The 18,240-nt window shown below is 40.1% G+C and overlaps 1 protein-coding gene across 1 annotated transcript; it reads left to right on the forward strand.

Moving 5' to 3' along the window:
* The first annotated feature begins 300 nt into the window (after positions 1 to 300).
* LOC121954457 (spastin-like) lies at positions 301 to 5,393 on the forward strand. The gene is made up of 16 exons (XM_042501957.1): positions 301 to 640; positions 732 to 815; positions 896 to 979; positions 1,081 to 1,247; positions 2,460 to 2,593; positions 2,702 to 2,795; positions 2,882 to 2,956; positions 3,091 to 3,162; positions 3,372 to 3,447; positions 3,537 to 3,628; positions 3,758 to 3,837; positions 3,926 to 3,968; positions 4,061 to 4,140; positions 4,228 to 4,298; positions 4,401 to 4,441; positions 4,551 to 5,393. The coding sequence occupies exons 1-16, from the start codon at positions 523 to 525 to the stop codon at positions 4,674 to 4,676; spliced, it is 1,437 nt and encodes a 478-aa protein (XP_042357891.1). The 5' UTR covers positions 301 to 522; the 3' UTR covers positions 4,677 to 5,393.
* Positions 5,394 to 18,240: the final 12,847 nt, after the last annotated feature.

Below are 18,240 nucleotides of genomic sequence, written 5' to 3' on the forward strand. Positions count from 1 at the left end.
ACAGAGAAACTGTGGCCTATGGTGTGCGCTTCTTAAAATGGTACTGCAGAAACATACAGCTGACATGATTGGTCCCATTTAGCCTCTAAGAACACATTCATAGCATTTAAAAAAACTAAAATGAATATGTATGCGTTTTGAATTTTGTGCATAAAATAACAAAACTGGAGTTTCTTGTTGGTTTGCAAATCCTGAAAATTTGCGAGAGATTATGCTTTTATCCTGAAAATCCAGACGGAAGTTATACACTTTATGCTTCTCACCCGAACGGACCGGGAGGGCGGAGACTGCTATCGAGCGTACACAGGGGGAAAGCGGAAGCTCGCGATGGAAATGTCTGTGTAGCGATGAGACACTAGAGTTATTGTTACATATGTGGCATTATATTGTTTTTGTAAACCAAAGACTTCGGATTTACCCGGTTATAGATGTCATTTAAAAGCAACGTTTAACAGCGGACTCTTTCAAAAGTGGCTCACTCCGAGTTACAACTGACAACAAGGAGACGGCAACGTGACAGAAATGTCAGCCAAAATAATGGCAAGCAAAAGCAAAGACAACTGTGAAGTTATTAAAAACTACCATAAACAGGCGTTTGAATATGTATCGAAGGCATTAAGGATCGACGAAGATGATGCAGGTTTGATTATTTGTCTTTATGAGTTGTTATTATTTACTAATGCGGCGTGTGGTAGCTTGTAACAAACACCTTCTCCTCCCTGCGATGATAGGAGAAAAGGAGGAGGCTGTGCGGTGGTACAAAAAGGGCATTTCTGAGCTTGAAAGGGGTATTACAGTAGAGATCACGGGACAAGGTAATGTAAACAAACATGTGGGTGTACACACTGTGCAGTGTTGACATGCTTTAGTCTTATACTCCATGCTTTGTCATCAGGAGAGCAGTATGACAGAGCAAAGAGACTTCAAGATAAAATGGTCACTAATCTCACCATGGCAAAAGATAGGCTCGCTCTTTTAGGTAAGTGTCATCATGGCTTTCTGTCATCCTAAAGTACAGACTACAAAATAATATTTTGAGTCGGACAAGTGTTGAAGATTAATGTTGTGCTTGTCTTACAGAGGCAACAATGGCATCTAGGAGGAGGAGTGATACCCCGAAGACCTCAAATCATGTTTTTCCACAACCAAAGCCTGTGCCTAAAAGCCAGCCAGCAGTGCGAGGTGTCTCCTCTAACATCAGACCCTCCTCTGCTGTCAGACCTCCATCAAGACCTACTGATCCAAAGGTGATTTTTAAATTACATTTAGTTACAACCCCAACTCCAGAGAAGAAGGGACACTTTCTAGATAGACATCTTATTAATCCCAAGGAAAACGTAGGCACCAATAGGTCATTACAATGTAAATAAATACACTCATTCTGAATCTGATGCCTGCAGCATGCTCCAAAAAAGTAGGGACAGTGGCATATTAACACCTTTGTAACATCACCTTTTCTTTTAACAACACTCAATAAGTGTTAGGGAGCTGAGGACACAAACTGTTGAAGTTTCAAAAGTGAAAATCTCTCCCATTCTTGCTTGATATACAACTTCATTTGCTCAAGAGTCCAAGATCCCAGTTGACGCATTTTGCGCTTCATAAAGTGCTACACAGTGAGATACAGGTCTGGACTGAGGGCAGGTCAGTCTAGTACCTGCACTCTTTTACTATGAAGCCACACTGCTGTAACACTAGCAGAATGTGGTTTGACATCGTCTTGCTGGATTAAGCAGAGACGTCCCTAAAAAAAGACATGCTCTTGATGGCAGCATATGTTGCTCCAAAACCTGTATGTACCCTTCAGCATTCATGGTGCCTTTACAGGTATGAAAGTTAGACATGGTGCCCTGGGCAGTAAGACCTCCATACCATCACAGATGCTGGCTTTGAACATACTGTTGCTAACAATCTGGCTGGTTCTTTTTCTTTTAAGCCCGGAGGGCACAACATCCATGATTTCTAAAAATAATCTGAAATGTGGACTGGTCAGGCTACGTCAGCCCATCTCAGACGAGCTCGAGCCCAGAGAAGTCAGCTACATTTTAGGATGTTGTCGATATGATGCTTTGATTTGCATGGCAGTCTTAACTTACATTTATAGATGCAGTGATGAGTTGCATTTACTGACAATGTTTTTCCTAGCCTGTGTAGTAATGTCCTTTATATAATAATGTTGGGTTTTAATGTTATTTCTAAAGGCACCACATTCAGAATGAGTATATTTTACAAAAAAAAAAAGTTTATCAGTTTGAACATTAAATATCTTGTCTTTGTATTGTATTCAACTAAATATAACTCAAAAAAGCTTTGCATATCATTGCAGTCTGTTTTTATTTATGGTTTACAATGTCCTAAGTTTTTTGGGGATCACGGGTGTAAAAGTTGAATGCTATTTCAAGATGTCTGAGTCTGATGAGGCCTGCATGCTTTTCTGGATATTTCTGTTCTTAAATAAGGTGACCCCACGAATGGGAAAAGCCCAAAATGGAAAACTTGCAGTTGTGAAACAGCCTCCAAAGAGGGATGTGAAAAACTTCAAGAATGTGGACAGCAAACTGGCCAACTTGATTCTGAATGAAATTGTTGACAGGTATTAAGAATCGATGCTATTACATCGCATGTTAAGTTTGCTCTCAGCTGAATACGAATGAAAAAAGAACTTCGCTAAAGTTTAAGGAGCTTTCTGTGTTTGATGTAGTGGAGCATCTATATCCTTTGAGGACATTGCCGGACAGGATTTGGCCAAACAGGCACTCCAAGAGATTGTCATCCTCCCTGCCTTAAGACCAGAGGTAATCACATTTAAACGTTTAGTCTCTGCTCACATATTTCTACCTTCTCAGACTTACATTTACCGCTTTTTAAATTTTCCATGTAGCTCTTTACTGGCCTAAGAGCTCCGGCACGTGGTTTGCTTTTATTTGGCCCACCTGGAAATGGGAAAACCATGCTGGTAAGTTAAGTGATCTTTCAAACACAGCAAACATATTCATTCAGATCTAACTGTGATTTTAAAATTTGCATTTAGTTGGTAGTCATGCTTCAGTATTATCGGTTGAATAACAGCCTTTGTTTTCATCTTTCAAGGCCAAAGCAGTTGCAGCGGAGTCAAATGCCACATTCTTCAACATCAGTGCTGCCAGTTTGACCTCTAAATATGTAAGAAAATGTTGCACCCACGATTCACAACACACTCAGGGAATACATATTTTAAAAATAAATAGACTTATTCTGAAAAAATACATAAAAAACAATCACTCTGCCAATGTAAAAACAAATGCATACATGTAAAATAACACATATAAGCAAGGAGACCGTAGGCTATAAATATCCCATAAAAACACTTTGTCATGTCATCACCGTCACAGGTGGGAGAGGGAGAGAAGCTTGTGCGAGCACTGTTTGCAGTCGCCAGAGAATTGCAGCCCTCTGTCATCTTTATCGGTATTGTATTACAATTTATATACTAACTGTATCCCGCACACATCAGCTTATAAATATAACCCCTCATTTTGTTTTTATCCTACATTTAGATGAAGTTGACAGCTTGCTCTGTGAAAGGAGGGAGGGCGAACACGATGCCTCTCGTCGATTAAAAACCGAGTTCCTCATTGAGTTTGATGGGGTAAGAGCAGCGGCAGCACTGTCGTTTTATGGCCTTTTAAATTTGATCATGTACCAGCTCCAGAGAACAAAAGCCACTGTCATCTCAGAGAGCACCGGTGTTATATTCTCAGCTGCTTCTTGGTTTCAGGTGCAGTCAGGAGGGGACGACAGGGTGCTCGTAATGGGAGCGACCAACAGGCCCCAGGAACTCGATGAAGCAGTGCTGAGGTACGTTATGCAGCTACACATGCTGCAGTTATTATTTACTTTTTTGTTATAAGCTCACTATAGTTTTTCTCTTGTGTTAATCTTTCAGGCGCTTTGCAAAAAGAGTTCATGTGACACTGCCGGATGTCGAGGTATTTACTTGTGAACCATTTGTTAGCTTAGAAACGACTGCAATGTTGTTTTAAGCTTACTGAGTTATAGGATTTAACTTTCGTCCTTCCAGACAAGAAAAACGCTGCTGAAAAACCTTTTGGCAAAACACGGGAACCCACTGAGCCAAAGCGAGCTGACCCATCTTGCAAAGTGAGTTTCATACTAACATGCCGTACAGCCTTTTCAGAATTATTTCTGTGTTAGCTTGCATCAATTCTTGGACTTGCAACTTGACAGGGCGAGTGCAGGATATTCAGGAAGTGATCTCACGTCATTAGCCAAAGATGCTGCACTCGGGCCAATTAGAGGTAAGGCATCCTTCTCACATTATTCTATGATTCGTGCAAATCTCAGCGTCCATGTCGAGCTAAATCGGCTTTTTTTTCATGTTAAAATCGTCTCTTACACAGAGTTGGGGCCGGATCAAGTCAGAAGTATGGCTGCTAGTGAGGTGATGTTGTTTAAGTACTTACAAAACTACAGATCTCACCTTTCTACCTATTTAAATAACATTACACCACAGTATTTGTTTGTATTATTACACTTGTTTGTATCCACAGATGCGTAACATCAAGATGAAAGACTTTGAGGACTCCCTGAAGCGCATCAAGCCCAGTGTTAGCCCAGCAACTCTTAAGATGTATACCCAATGGAACAAAGATTTTGGTGACACAACAGCTTTTTGAACTTGATAGTTCGGTCTCTCTTGTTAAAACAAACAAACAAAAAAAAATCTTTAAAATCTAATAACAGTTCCCCTGTTTTACTCTACGGGTACAAGATGTCATTAACACAGAGTAACAGGAAGCAGCTCCTGGATGGCAAAGCTATAATGTAAAATATATGACATTTGGAAACCACTTACACTCCCTATTTTATGGGAAAGCTTTGCTAGTAAGATTTTTTTACGAGTTTCTTTATTATTATACTCCCTAAAACACTGTCTTGCTACTTAAAATTTCCTTATTTATTCTTAAGAATGTCCTGACAAATTCAAAGTGATCTTTCTCTTGCCTCAAGAGGGCAGCAAGTTTCTGTAAATCCTGACAAAACCTCTGATTTTGATCATTTTACACTTCCACATTAGTTACCTGCTGTACTGACTCGTTGATGGTATTGATCACCAAGTGCTCTCTGTACTTGTGCACATGAAAGATAATGATTGGGAGAAGCGTCACCAAATTGGGTGCTTTTGTATTATAAGAGGTTGTTGTTTTTTTCATCTGCACTGATAGTTTGTAGATAAAAGTACTTTAATTGTACCTGATAGTAGGAGACCTAATTAACTGTTGTGTTTACCAGCAAATGTCATGACATTTTAAAAGTATTATATTGAGCAGAGCTGTAATGGCCTCCTACTTTCCTCATGCATCAATAAATAAATCCATTAAGGTTTCACCAGCTTTATTCTTCCCTTTTCTTTTAAAAGAGGTACTAACTGCAGCATTAAATGCAGATGAGTGCTTAACTGCTTTTATCCTTTTTTCCCCCCAAAGAGCAAGTAAGTTGACAGTTTAGGGGTGACAATATTTATAAGGTCTTATATAGCAATATATAACAATTATCTCAGTGATTTCCTATTACCTCCATTAGTGGTCCATCTTTCTATAAAAAAAATTATGATGGACAAAAAAAAAAAAAAGAAAATATTTATATTTTGAGTATATGAATAATAATTTAATACTCAAAATATAAGGACTTTTTAATAGAAAGATGGACACCACTAATCTTACATTTTACAGTTAACCACTCAGCACAGCTGGGGGATCATTTTAAGCCGTACTTCACTCCCTTTTAAATAAAAGACAAAACATATCTTAAAGGAATACTTCACACACAAATTGACCATTTGTTTATCAATTAGTAATGCTTTGTTTTTCTCACATGCTTCCAAAGCAAACACATGGATTTATTGCTAGGGGACCACGTTTAACGACACTAAAACTATATCATCTGTTTGCAAACTCTCACACAATGTGCTGTAAAATCCAAGTCTCATTTATCCTGTTGAACGCTCAGTAATTTTGCTAAACCCTTACTATATATAACTGAACTGAAAGTGAAACTTACCTATGCTCTCCTCAAAGCCAGACTGCAGGTTTTTCATTGAAAATGCATATGTTTGGGGAGTGTTGAGCATACGGCTTGATAAATGAGACTTGATCATACTGCATGAAGTGTGTGAGGGTTTGTAAACTGATTTTTGGTCATAGTTTACTGTTATTTAATAAATATATGTTCCCTGTTTTCTGTGGAGGCATGCAAGAAAAACACTTGCTTCATAAAATCAGGTTAACACGGCTTGACTAACTGATTTACAAAGGCTCATTTTGCGGGTAAAATGTTCCTTTAATACTGTTTTTGCCAACACATCCTCTGATCTGAAGGCAGATGGTGCTGCCGTTCTTTTACCTGTCGCATGACTCCTTCCTTTCACTCAAAGGGCATCTTGAATAGACTGACTTTTTTTGCCTGCAACCACAGATGTGTGGAATGCAGTGAATTGCTATTAATGAAAATAAAGTTAATGTTCTGCTGTGTTGGCTGTCAGGTTGAGTGACAGGTTGGATTAAGTTTGTAGTTTTGGGTATGTCACACTTGTAGATACCTCTGCATGTTCGTGTACTTACAAGTAAGTGTTTGGCAAAAAAGGTCACTGTTGATAAGTGAAGATACATGAAGCAGTTTTGTGGTCTAGACCTCATGAGTAGCAGCCACCATCTAATAACAAGGCTGCAGACTCAGCTCTGATGGGTCAGCAACTGTCGGGGCACGGCATGGTTTTGCAAATGCTGTGGTCAGACATAGCACTTTATTCCAGTGCACTCCAAATTCTTCCCCTGAAAAACTAAACTTCAATCCCACCTCTCTCCCGAAGGGCCTTCCTATGGTCAGCTGGCGGTGTTGCCTGTGGTTTATGTGGCCCGACAGCTGCATCATCTGCTCCTGCAGATGTTTACAGACTCTGCAAATGCAAACATTTTCTGTAATTAATAAACAGTATCCTCATTTTATTTCCACCATGAGGAGAAATTAAAAAACATGCAAAACACTCGACCCCAGAGATGCAACCACACCTACGCTCTTTTCCTCAGGGGGTAGATGTTAGATGGAGTGTGTTTTTTAACTTGTCATGACTGAAGAGCTTCTTTCATGATGCTAGGCAGGAATGAGGAGTGTTAGGGGTAAGGGTTTAGTCATCACCCTTTTTTCTCTCTGTTTACACAGTAAACAAATGTCCTTTATGATGGAGTAGTTGCAAGATCGTTTAGTCATGTTGTTTTCACATCTTTTAACGCACATGTCTGAATATAAAACAAATGCCTACAGGGAGTAAAATGTGCTAATCAGCATTTTTACAAGCAATTACTTTTAAAATAACCTATAATTACAGTAGAGAGCAATTATCATATGTTCTCAGTGTGCTTTAAATTTTTGAGCAGACAGAAGACAGAGCATTATTGAGGTGGTTTGAACTTCGGAGATGATTGACAGCTTCCCTTTTTGGTTGCGTGTCAGACGCCTACACCTCCACAGTGGCTCATTGATGCTTTGACCACGACATCCACTCAAGGGAAAACAGAATAGGTGATCATTTGATACCTCCAGTGAAATAGCCCACCCTGTAGAGAGTAGAATAATAGTCAACACAGTGAGGACCGCTGAGTGACTGAGCAAACAGTGGGAGTGTTTCTTCAAGTGGCCCATTATGAAAACAGCATGTGGATGGGAGGGTTTTGTTATAGTGAACGCACGTGTCTCACTTCAAGGCTGCTGGGATTATTCTCTAAGATTGTGGGTTTAATTATAAACCTAGTATAAATGTTAAGTTTCCCTGCCTCACAGTACTACATTAGCTGCAAAAACACTGACTGTGTGCAGCACCATGTCACTGAGTGGCTGTGAGCTCGGCTATTTTTAAGAAAAGCCTGATTGTAAATTGTTGAGCTGGTGGAAAGGGGCTTCCTTCAAATTTTGGGATTTGGCCCCTTTATCACCCTGAGTTTAAAGATGTGGTTCAGGGCTTACACAGTGGAAAGCCTTCAGGGCTGAGTGTGTCTGCTCTCTCCAGCACTGGCTGCTACTGTTCCACCGGCCTGCACACCCAATACATAACTTCATTTAGCCTGGCGGTGTTATCTTTCTCTCTCAGGGGAGGCTACAAGCCAAGTTTAATCTTGTATCCAATGGCAACATCTGTCTTTTATGGGAACATTTATTTTTCTTGCACGCTGTTTATTTGTGGTGTGTGTATCAGTGAGTGTGTGAGTAGAAAAAATGGGGTGTTGGTGTATATATAGATTTGTACATATATAAGTATGTGAACATGGACTTATTTATACCAGGTCAGCCTTACCTTGGAGCAATAAGGAAAACTGGGCTATCTCGATCACGAAAGTGTACCTTAAAATGACTGAAGGTCCAGTGTGTAGGATTTAGGGGGATATTTTGGCAGAAATGGAATATAATAAGAATGTTTTCTTTAGTGTTTAATCACCTGAAAATAAGAATTGTGCTTTCTTTACCTTAGAATGACCCGTTTACATCAGCATAGGAAGCAGGTCCTTGACCACCGAGTCTTCAATGTTGCACTGTCATGTTTCTACAGTAGCCTTGAACAGAAAAACTAAGCAGTGACTCTAAGGCCATTTGTGTTTTTCGAGTTGGCCACTGTAATTAGCAGCCCCTCTGCAATAAGCAAACAAACAACAAGTTTTTTTTAATGTGCAACTGCTTTTTCAGTGTTTTTACAAGTTTTAGTCACCATGTACACTTGTTATGGTGACAAAGAGACATCTGCTCCCGGCTAAAATCTCTTAACAATAAACACTGAAGAAATTGTAACCAGGAGAAGTTTCAGCTGGTTGCAATCTGCAATCCTCACTGCTGAATGCCACTTAGTTCTCCTAAATCTTACACTGTGCTCCTTTAAAGGACTATTTCAGCATTTTGCGAAATATGTTAATCAACTTTCTTGGAGACAGTTGGGTAATAACATCAATTCTACTAGTGAAGACTGGCACATAACCACCTGTAACACCATAACATGTTTTTACACTTCAGTTTGTGTTTTCAGTGTTTATGCTAATCTACAATAACAGACTGATCATACAAACTCGAAAGTGGTATTGATCTTGTCATCTAACACTTGTAAAGAAAACAAATGAGGGTATCTCCCAAAATATAAAACAATTATTTTAAAGGAGTAGTGTGTAGGATTTAGTGGCATCTAGGCAGCAATGCGAGCAGACTGTAACCAGATGACACTTCTTGTATGAATGATTTGTATTCATTCAGGTTCTCTTCCTCTCCAAAACAAACAGACATGGCAACTTAAACTGACAAAAATGCTGAAAAAATACAGACACAGATACATACATTCAATGATACAGATACAGCTGTTTAGGAGGTTTATACTGGGAGCTGAATTGTCAGAATAGGTCTCTTCCTTTTCAAAACAAACAGACCCAATGATTTAAATCTGTAAAGGAGTTAAGGCAGTTTGACACAAAAACATCTGTGTTTTTTTCTGACACACTCATTGTGGAGAGGCTGCTAACTATAGTTGCCAATGTCAAAACGCTGAAACTCAAAACATCAATGGCCCTATCTAGAGCAAGTGTTTGGGTTGTCCATTCTGGGCTACTGAAGAAACATGGCGGTGCAACATGGTAGACTCCTATTATGTTATGTTCAGTTTCAGCCAATATATTCCCCTAAATCCTGAACACTGGACCTTCCACTGTTCAAAACTAAAAGCATAGATATTGCCACTTACATACACCCTACATATTTTTTAAATTTACCTAAATGATGATCAGATGTGAAAAATGAGCATTTGGAATAGCTCCAGTAAGGTAACATATATAACAACAAATTGTGAAAGTATGCCATCCACTCTCAGTTCCAGACACAATGTAGCAAAGCCAAAATGATAGTGTATGCTTTTGCCTTACTGGGAACCTCGAGGAGATGTTTGTTTTTGCAGTCTGATTTGTATTTGTAGACAGAGTTTACAGTAACCACCTGACTGTATGTCTGTTAAATTTTCACTCTGGCAGAGTGATAGGTCTGTGGTAAGGTCAGTAATAGCTACTCTTACAACCTCACTATCTAATTTGGGACGCCAGCACTGTTTTACAAGGTGTACAAGGGAAGCAGCTTCTGGGAAGGCAACATATTTAAAAGTGTTGTAGCATGTATGTAGACGATTGATCAGCACAGGGAGGAGATTATTTTAAGCCATGGGGGATTTTAGATAAGTGTTTTTGGGGGAAAAAAGAACAAATTTTTCATTGTCTGCATGCCTTAGAGTGTACTCAGTTAAGTTCATGTAGGCCTATTTTCTCTCCCACTGCAGCCTGCAGCCACAAAGCTGTAAAAGACCGAGGTGGACGGAGGGCAGCAAACACTCTGTCATGCCCGCACATGACCTCCAAAGCCATTTATCTCAGTTACCTCTGTGAGGTGATCAGGAGACAAACACCTGTCTCTGACTTCATAGATACTGCAGCTTGTCAACACAAAACAAAGGTCGGTTTTCAGTCTCACATCCAGATGTGACAAAACATCAAATAGGATTAAATAATGGTAATAAATGAAAAAGAAAAATGATGTCCTCAACGTGGACAAACATCCTCCTAAGATGATGCTCAGGATTCACATTAGACTGAGAAGGACATGTTGAGACGTGGGCTTGGCGCAGGGAGGGGTGTGGGACGATGCTGAGGGGAACGGTGCACTCTGGACGTGATCTGCAGCAGGCTGCCCCGCGGTGCATTCCTTCAGCTCGTGTGCAGCCAAAACACTTGATGAAAAGTGAAAGTGCAGTGAGGACTGAGCATTTTCACAAGAATAATGCGCTGTCTGTCATCCCACTTTTCCCACTCCACTTTCCTCCCTTTTTTATCTCTTTGTTGCCCTTCCCTCGGGTCATTCATGTGAGGACAGGAGTGATGGTGCAGCTCCACCTCTGACCTCGCTCAGGTTCACTGTGCAGCAATTAGACAACCAACCCATTCCCATCTCACACTGTTTGGCTAGTATGAACACTGCTGACAGAGTCCAGAATTATAGACAACTAATATCTATACAAGGTGATCTGATGATGTTCATAGTATTTTTCATGTTATTGGTGATGGTACTGATACGTATAGTCACCTGGCAAAAGCCTTTAATTGGCAATGATGATGAACTTCAGCTGCACTTTTAGTGAACTCACACAGGACAGAGATGAGAGTCATTAATCATCACCTTTCTATGTCCACTGAAAGCTCTAGAGGGCCAGATTGACTCAAAGTGTCTGAGCTGATATTTTTCATTCATAGGCTGTGTCCAAAATCACTCACTATTTACTATATAGTGGACCACATTTACTGTCCACCATTATATTTAAGTGTCCAACTTTTTTTTAGCCCGCTTATCTTCTTCTGAATTATTGTGATTTGGCTCGTGGATCTGAAGGTCTTGTAAGCACCCGTTTGTAAATTGGACATGGAACGCCAAAGATTTCGAGTATTTGAATTGCTGACAGGTGTGGGAACATACCAGACAGACATCAAGGACCATGAGGTTAATGGGTGGCAAGCTGTCAAGGTCTGTAAGGATCGATATAATCAACTAACTTCAATTTTGTAATGTTTTGCTTGACTGCCTCTGGCAAGAGCTTTTCTTTATATTGGCATTTGCATTTCAGGCATATTTAAACATTTCTGAAGACAAATGGCTGACAGATGACTGATGGCTATACAGGCAGCTACGATAACTACAGACGCTTATCCTTCCGAGATGGTGCCGCCGCTCCCAAAATGCTTTGCGGTTCCCATTCCCTATGACAGAATTAACATGCCGATGTTTAGCAAGTTTACCATGCTCACCATCTTAGTTTAGCTTATCAGCATGCTAACAAGTGCCAACTCAAAGTACGGGAATGTAATTATTTTTGCAAGCATTGGACAAACTGACATTGTGGCTTGATGATGAAAATGCTGGATGAAAAGTCAGATGACCACCAAAGTCTTGAATGTCTTTACTAAATCTCACAGCAATCTTCAATCTTCAATCAGTTGCAATGCGTTATCTCTGGGTCTGAAAAGTAAAGTCGATGCCAAAGTGTCTTAAACCCGCATTCTGTCAAATGGCTAACAGGGGGTGACTCCACTGGTTGCAAAAAGAGGTTAGATTGAATAGAAGTGTATTAGAAAAAATAATCCTACTTCTAACTTAGTTTGTTACCTCAGTAATAATTTTTTCCTCATGAGTTTATGGTCTCAATCACTAGTTTAAAGTCTTCTTAAATACAGCATGATGTAGAGTAAAATAGACAATAAGGCAGCGTATGCCTTAGGATCATGGCTACCTTGTGATTGACAAGTTGCGGTGTTGTCGGGTTCTTTGTCAGATCCACCCCTCGCTAGTCCACAGCTGCACCCTCTTGTCTAAATGTGGTCACTTCTGGCTCCACAAAAAACCCAAGATGGAGACTCTGTCAACAAAAACAGAAAAAAAAGTTTACTATTAGTTGTATAATATTTCACTCAAAACCAAAAACGGTAACCTCATGGTGGCACAAGAAGAGTCAAAGGATCACCAAAGCTGGTAAGACTCATCCTCTGGGGACCATGAATGTTTTTACAAAATCTCATGTTTTTCCATTCAGCAGTTGTTGGGATATTTCAGTCAGGACCAAAGTGGTGGACCGATTGACATTGCCATCCCTAAAGCTAGCATGGCTGAAAACTGAACATAATCACAGCAAATTGACTGTCAATCATCAAAGCAACTCTGCTTCTTCATAAAATAATGTCCTAAGCATCTTGCTAATGACTTTCTAAGTCTTTAAAATCAGGATCACAAAGCCAATACAGCTGCTCTTATCCTAGCACCCTTTTGTATGTGGTGGGATTGGTATGTGCAAAGATTAAAGCAGTTCAATGTTGGCCTTTTGAATGTGATTTGCTTTGGCAGGTATTGAGAGAGTTGAGCAAAACACACATTCCTGCGTTGGCATTAGCAATAGAACCGAAAAGGACTGAAGCAGTATGCAGAGTCACGGGTCTGCAGATCTGAACATGTTGGCATGCATACTGTAAGCCTCCTTTAGGTATTTCAATAAAATATAGAAAGGGAGGTTATTAATAGATATTAAATTTGATGTGTTATACAACTTCAAGAGACGTCAACAAAACTAAAAAGTAAAAATTTTTTTTACATAGATTCCCCTACCATCTGCGGTAATTTGAATGTGATCACCGGTAAATGTCATAAGTACCCGATTATCACAATTCATTCAGCATACTGTGTTCTTAAGCATTTGAACACACATTAGCGTCCATTTGTGCAGGACATCAGAATCTATCAAAGGCGTCCTGGTGAAATGAGCCCAGGGAGAGGCTTAGTTTTATCAGGATGTTTCAAAGCAGACGGTTTTGGCCACACGCCCAGGAACAGGCCTGGAGCTCTTTCATCTCTCTGTGTCCTGCAGCATCTCACAGCGTCTCACAACATCACACATTTTGTGGTATTTTTTAAATCTTGACTTTGTAGTACATTGTGTAACATTGTGGTTTCGTTGGGTAACGTGAAGTGACTAAGAGTATTCTCTAATTTCATACAAAAATATTTCTATTTTTTTTTTGGAGTGACTTTTGTAGCTTGTATTACCAGAATGGCTGCCGTGATAGGAAATCTCACTGCTGGTTCAGGCTCTGTGCTTAAACCTGGGCCTTGGAACTGGACTTGTTTAGGACAGAGGTCCTTCTTATCTGCAGCATCAGACCAGGTGTCTCCTTGGGTCAATCTGAGAGATTGTTTTAAAACTCTATCACATCATCTTTCTTAGGGCTGAATTACAGAAAAAAAGCTTCATTTGGAAACTACTTTTCAACATTTTGACTACTTTTGACTACTACTACTTGGAACAGGAAGAAACCCTGAGCTAGTAAAGGACTGCAGTGATTATTAGACGTTTTAGCTGGGGATTTTGATATATCATAGGGTAGCACAGCAACGAGGGTTATAAAGTTTAATGTGCACCATTGCAGCATCCTGTGTAAATCACTATATAATTACACTCAAGAGTGAATTAACCACTGCAATGTGCCCAGTGTACAACTGAAAACTGGCATCATCTTGCACAGTCATCCAGGCCTGGCAACCACAGAGCTTGTTACCACAGTGACAGGTGTATTTGAAAATCTTGAAAAAGCATTAATAAGCATGAAAGAGGAGCACTTGTGCCACACGTGGCAGTTCTCTGTGATTATGAGGATATTCAGAACATTGAATCAACACCTTAACCTGCAGAAACCTGACCTGCAGAAAAATCCACCTGCATCTGTAGGTCCTCTTGGCTTTATGAATGTAAGCTTATTGTTTGGTTGTTAAGTCTGTAACTTCAATATTTCAGTTCACTCTCAATGCTCTCAAAGTGTTTGGACTAGGCCGCAACCCCCAGGGCTGAAAAATGAAGCAAATGTGGAAGTCCAAAAAACTGCAGTTTCTTAATGGCCACTTGAGACTGGCTCCAGAAGTCAGTCATTCCCCATTGACCTCCGTGTTAAAATGCCCAAATTAACAGCAGAAATAAACATGTTTACAGCCTGGTACCAAAAATGGTTTTAGTCTCTAGAGCTAATGTCAACATTCATGACAACTGAATGGGAGTGACTTTTTACATAACTCACCTATTTACAACAGAGTTTTCCAAAAATGCCAAACCTGAGGCTTTACAATGGGAGTCCACAAACTGATGGGTGATGTTACAGTAGTTACGTCCATTATTTTGTATAGTGTTTGGATGCAATAACAGCTCTAAAGCTGAAAAATCTGACAGTATGCTATGTGCTCAGCATCACACAGCAAACAGACACACCTGTAGTGACTTGTTGGTGAACACAGTGGAGCACTTGTCAACTAAAGAGCCAGATATATCCCTCAGGAACTGTTAGAGACCAAAAATAGAGCTTAACTACAGAACATCTGGCAATGGGATCACTCCAGCCGAGATACAGAAATCTGCGACTTGGGCCAGGGTTGTAAGGTGGGATCCATGGCCCCTTATCTACTTCCAACATTCCTAACCTTCCAGTCTCCTTGCTAAGACCATACTCATCTTCAAACTCAGCCTTCTTTTTAATCTCAACTACACACCTGTGACACTATCACGTTGACAAAGTCTGTCCACAGAAAGATAGACAGACATAGAAATATATGGCAAAGATTTCAAAACTACTTCAGTGGTAGTTCTAACAACAAAAGGTGTGTTCAGGGCTACATTTTGCCATGATGTTGATGACACACACACAAGACTCGCAAAATGAAATCAATACCAGTCGCCATGACATTGTTGCTGCTGGTAAAGAGAGAAACTATTAGATCTACATTTACCAGGTGACCAAAAACATGACTCCAATTGAATAATCATGTTGCTTCGCAACTGCTGGATGTGTGAATGAGAAACTGATTACCTACAAATTAACTATATTAACTTAAAGGTGATGATATGTTCGTGTTGTGTTCCAAATTGTTTCTGCTGCCCCCAAGTGGCCAAAACAATCAGTTATTGCAGCTACTTGGCTACTTTTTGCAACAAAGATCTGGCACACTTTAACATACGTTCGTCATGCTGGGAGGAAGGGATTGCGTTACTAACTGCGCTCAGATTAATAACTGGGCTGATGTCATACCCAGAGGCATTATTTATGGGACCCATGCCACTGGGATCCTCAAAGGATGACTGCATTTACTGTATCCTTCCTCCTTCTCCTTTCATCACTCAGATTTATTACAGTTCTGATTTTCATGTGGAGTTACTTTGCTGATTAATGAGACAGGTTAATTTGAACAGGATTTCAAAACTGATAAATGAGAAATGGGTTTTAACTGAGACCAGGGAGATCAGAAGAGTAACTATTTGATCTGTTGGCTCATCTGTTCCAGAGACAGACACAGTTAACACACAATACCATGCAGCCAGGATTTTAAGTGGAAGCCCAGATCTTGCCAGGTGTTCTACAGCTGGCTGTTGAACGCTTAAGTGAGTCACTATTCAAACCGTCTGGTATGTTGTCCAGGTGGTCATGGAAGGACTACCTTTTAAGTAAGACCAGACTCTGGAGGGTTAAAAACTTCACATGTGGAAAGTAGCTGAGAGGACTCTCACAAATATGTTTCCCTACATCCATCCTGTACTCTGTGCATCTATCCATCTTTGTACAACATGCCCATTGCACCATATATTTCCCATGTACATCCTGTGTACATGCTGTGTATCATAGATCATTTTGAATTTAAATTAGACTCAATGCACCCTTTGGTTGTAATTATTTTTGCATTGTTTTTACTGCTTTGTATTTTTCTTGTGTCTGTCTCTGTCACTGCCATGGCCTATTTTCTCCACAGGGACCAGTGCATCTTTGTGTGGTCAATAAACAGAAATTAAAATGTATTGGGTTTTCCATGATGCAACACAGTGGCCCTGTGGGTTGCATGCTCTCATTTGCATTTGCTTCTATATAAGTAGACTTAACACTTTGAAAGAATAATTTTATACTTTTGGAAACAAGAGAAGACTGATACCACTCATGTCTGTATTGTAGCCTAAATATAAAGTTAGTTTAACATCAAGACAGGGGGAAATAGCTACCCTGGCTTTGTCAGAGGATTAAAAAAAAGCAGAACCTCCTAATTTCACAAATAAACATGTTACATGTCATTGATTTAATCTGCATGAAAAACATCCTAAAAATGATAGGTTTGTTTTAATAACAGAGTTACAGCTGGTTGTCCAGCAACTGCTTAAAAAACAGTCTACAAAACAGCCTCAAAATGAGCTTCAGATCATTTTTATCACAAGAGTAAGAGAGAGTGAGAGATTGAATACAATACTCCATTGCGAGTATGCATATTTACACATTTTACACAGATGACACTTGTACTTGTAAAAAGTACAATATCAGTAGGCTACGAGACAATGACTTCATTCAAGTATTCTGATCAACTCTAATATCTACCACAGGTTACATTACATATTACTAGTTAAAATAATTGACAGGAGCATTTTGCTGCCCTTCATCCAGCGATTCCTGCATATATGCCCAGCTATTAGAAGAAATTGCTGGCATTGTATATTTTTCCAAATAGGAACATGTTACATTTGTAAATTTCATAAGTACTACATCAGCGTTTAAAGTGAAAGGTGTTGATCTGACACGTGTATGAGCTAACTTTGTCATTAGGAGGTGGAGGGGATGGTGGGTGGACTGCTGCCAATCTGCAGATCACTGTCCAAGACCAACAAATGACAACAGGGTTGTTTTTTAGCTGTTGTTTTAGCCAGAACACAATCTTTTCATAACCATAACCACACAGTTGTGCCTAACCATAACTACAAGTTATCCACAATGTTGTTGAAATGAAAAGTTTCAATATCAGTCTAAAATTCAGCAAATGATAACCGGAGGCTTTAAAGGGGCCTTACAGGGGCCACATTCACCCAGTGGTCAACAGGTCAGTTTAAAAATTGCTTTGTTGCCTCTTAATTAGGCTCAAACAGGCAAGTGTCATGGGTCATCACAGCATCACCTTTAAGGATAACAAGTTTTTACTGAGGGAGAGGATAATGGTGCTGCCCACTCACCTCCTACCACACAGGGGTCAACTCAGCGACCCCGTATGGGGCGTCAGGACAGGTAATAAACATCCACATTGTTAACGGGGTCACGCTTTTTTAAGGAGATTTGAAATGCTTGTTTGATGTAGCTTTCATCCTGACTGACAGTTTCAAGATTATTTACTCCTTCCCCTCATTGTCAGAGGCGCCCATGTGTTACAACACATTGGGCAGGTGGGCTCCATAGAGATCTGCTGTGTGATAGGTTGTCAGTTTGTCAGGCTGCTGCAGCTGTAGCTCCTCAGAGGAGCAAGGTCACTAATCTTCACAATCCCCAAGAGACCAGAGGAGGTTACCCAGGGTCCAGTGTCAGACCACAACCCTTTCAATCATAACAAAGACGCTACCCTTACTCTCAATGTGGGGCTGCTAGCTACTCCAGGTAGGCGTCAGTGGAAGCAGAAATCGCAGGTGAGCATCTCTACAGGTATAAGTGCTTCAGTTCTCTTGTGAAAAAGATCCACGTTTTCTGCATCTGACTGTCACCAACAGGGTGTAGTATGATTTGCGGATGCACATTTCCGCATTTGTATTTTGGCAAAATATTCCCTCATGTCAAAACTGATGTGCAGACCCCT

The sequence above is a fragment of the Plectropomus leopardus genome, chromosome 15 (genome assembly GCF_008729295.1).
Source record: "Plectropomus leopardus isolate mb chromosome 15, YSFRI_Pleo_2.0, whole genome shotgun sequence".
In the NCBI taxonomy this organism is placed as follows: domain Eukaryota; kingdom Metazoa; phylum Chordata; class Actinopteri; order Perciformes; family Serranidae; genus Plectropomus; species Plectropomus leopardus.

Coding starts and splice junctions, on each gene's coding strand:
- LOC121954457 (XM_042501957.1), top strand. CDS start 523: ATGTCAGCCAAAATAATGGCAAGCAAAAGCAAAGACAACTGTGAAGTT. Junction 3,969..4,060: donor TGACACTGCCGGATGTCGAG/GTATTTACTTGT, acceptor TCGTCCTTCCAG/ACAAGAAAAACGCTGCTGAA. Junction 4,442..4,550: donor GAAGTATGGCTGCTAGTGAG/GTGATGTTGTTT, acceptor TTGTATCCACAG/ATGCGTAACATCAAGATGAA.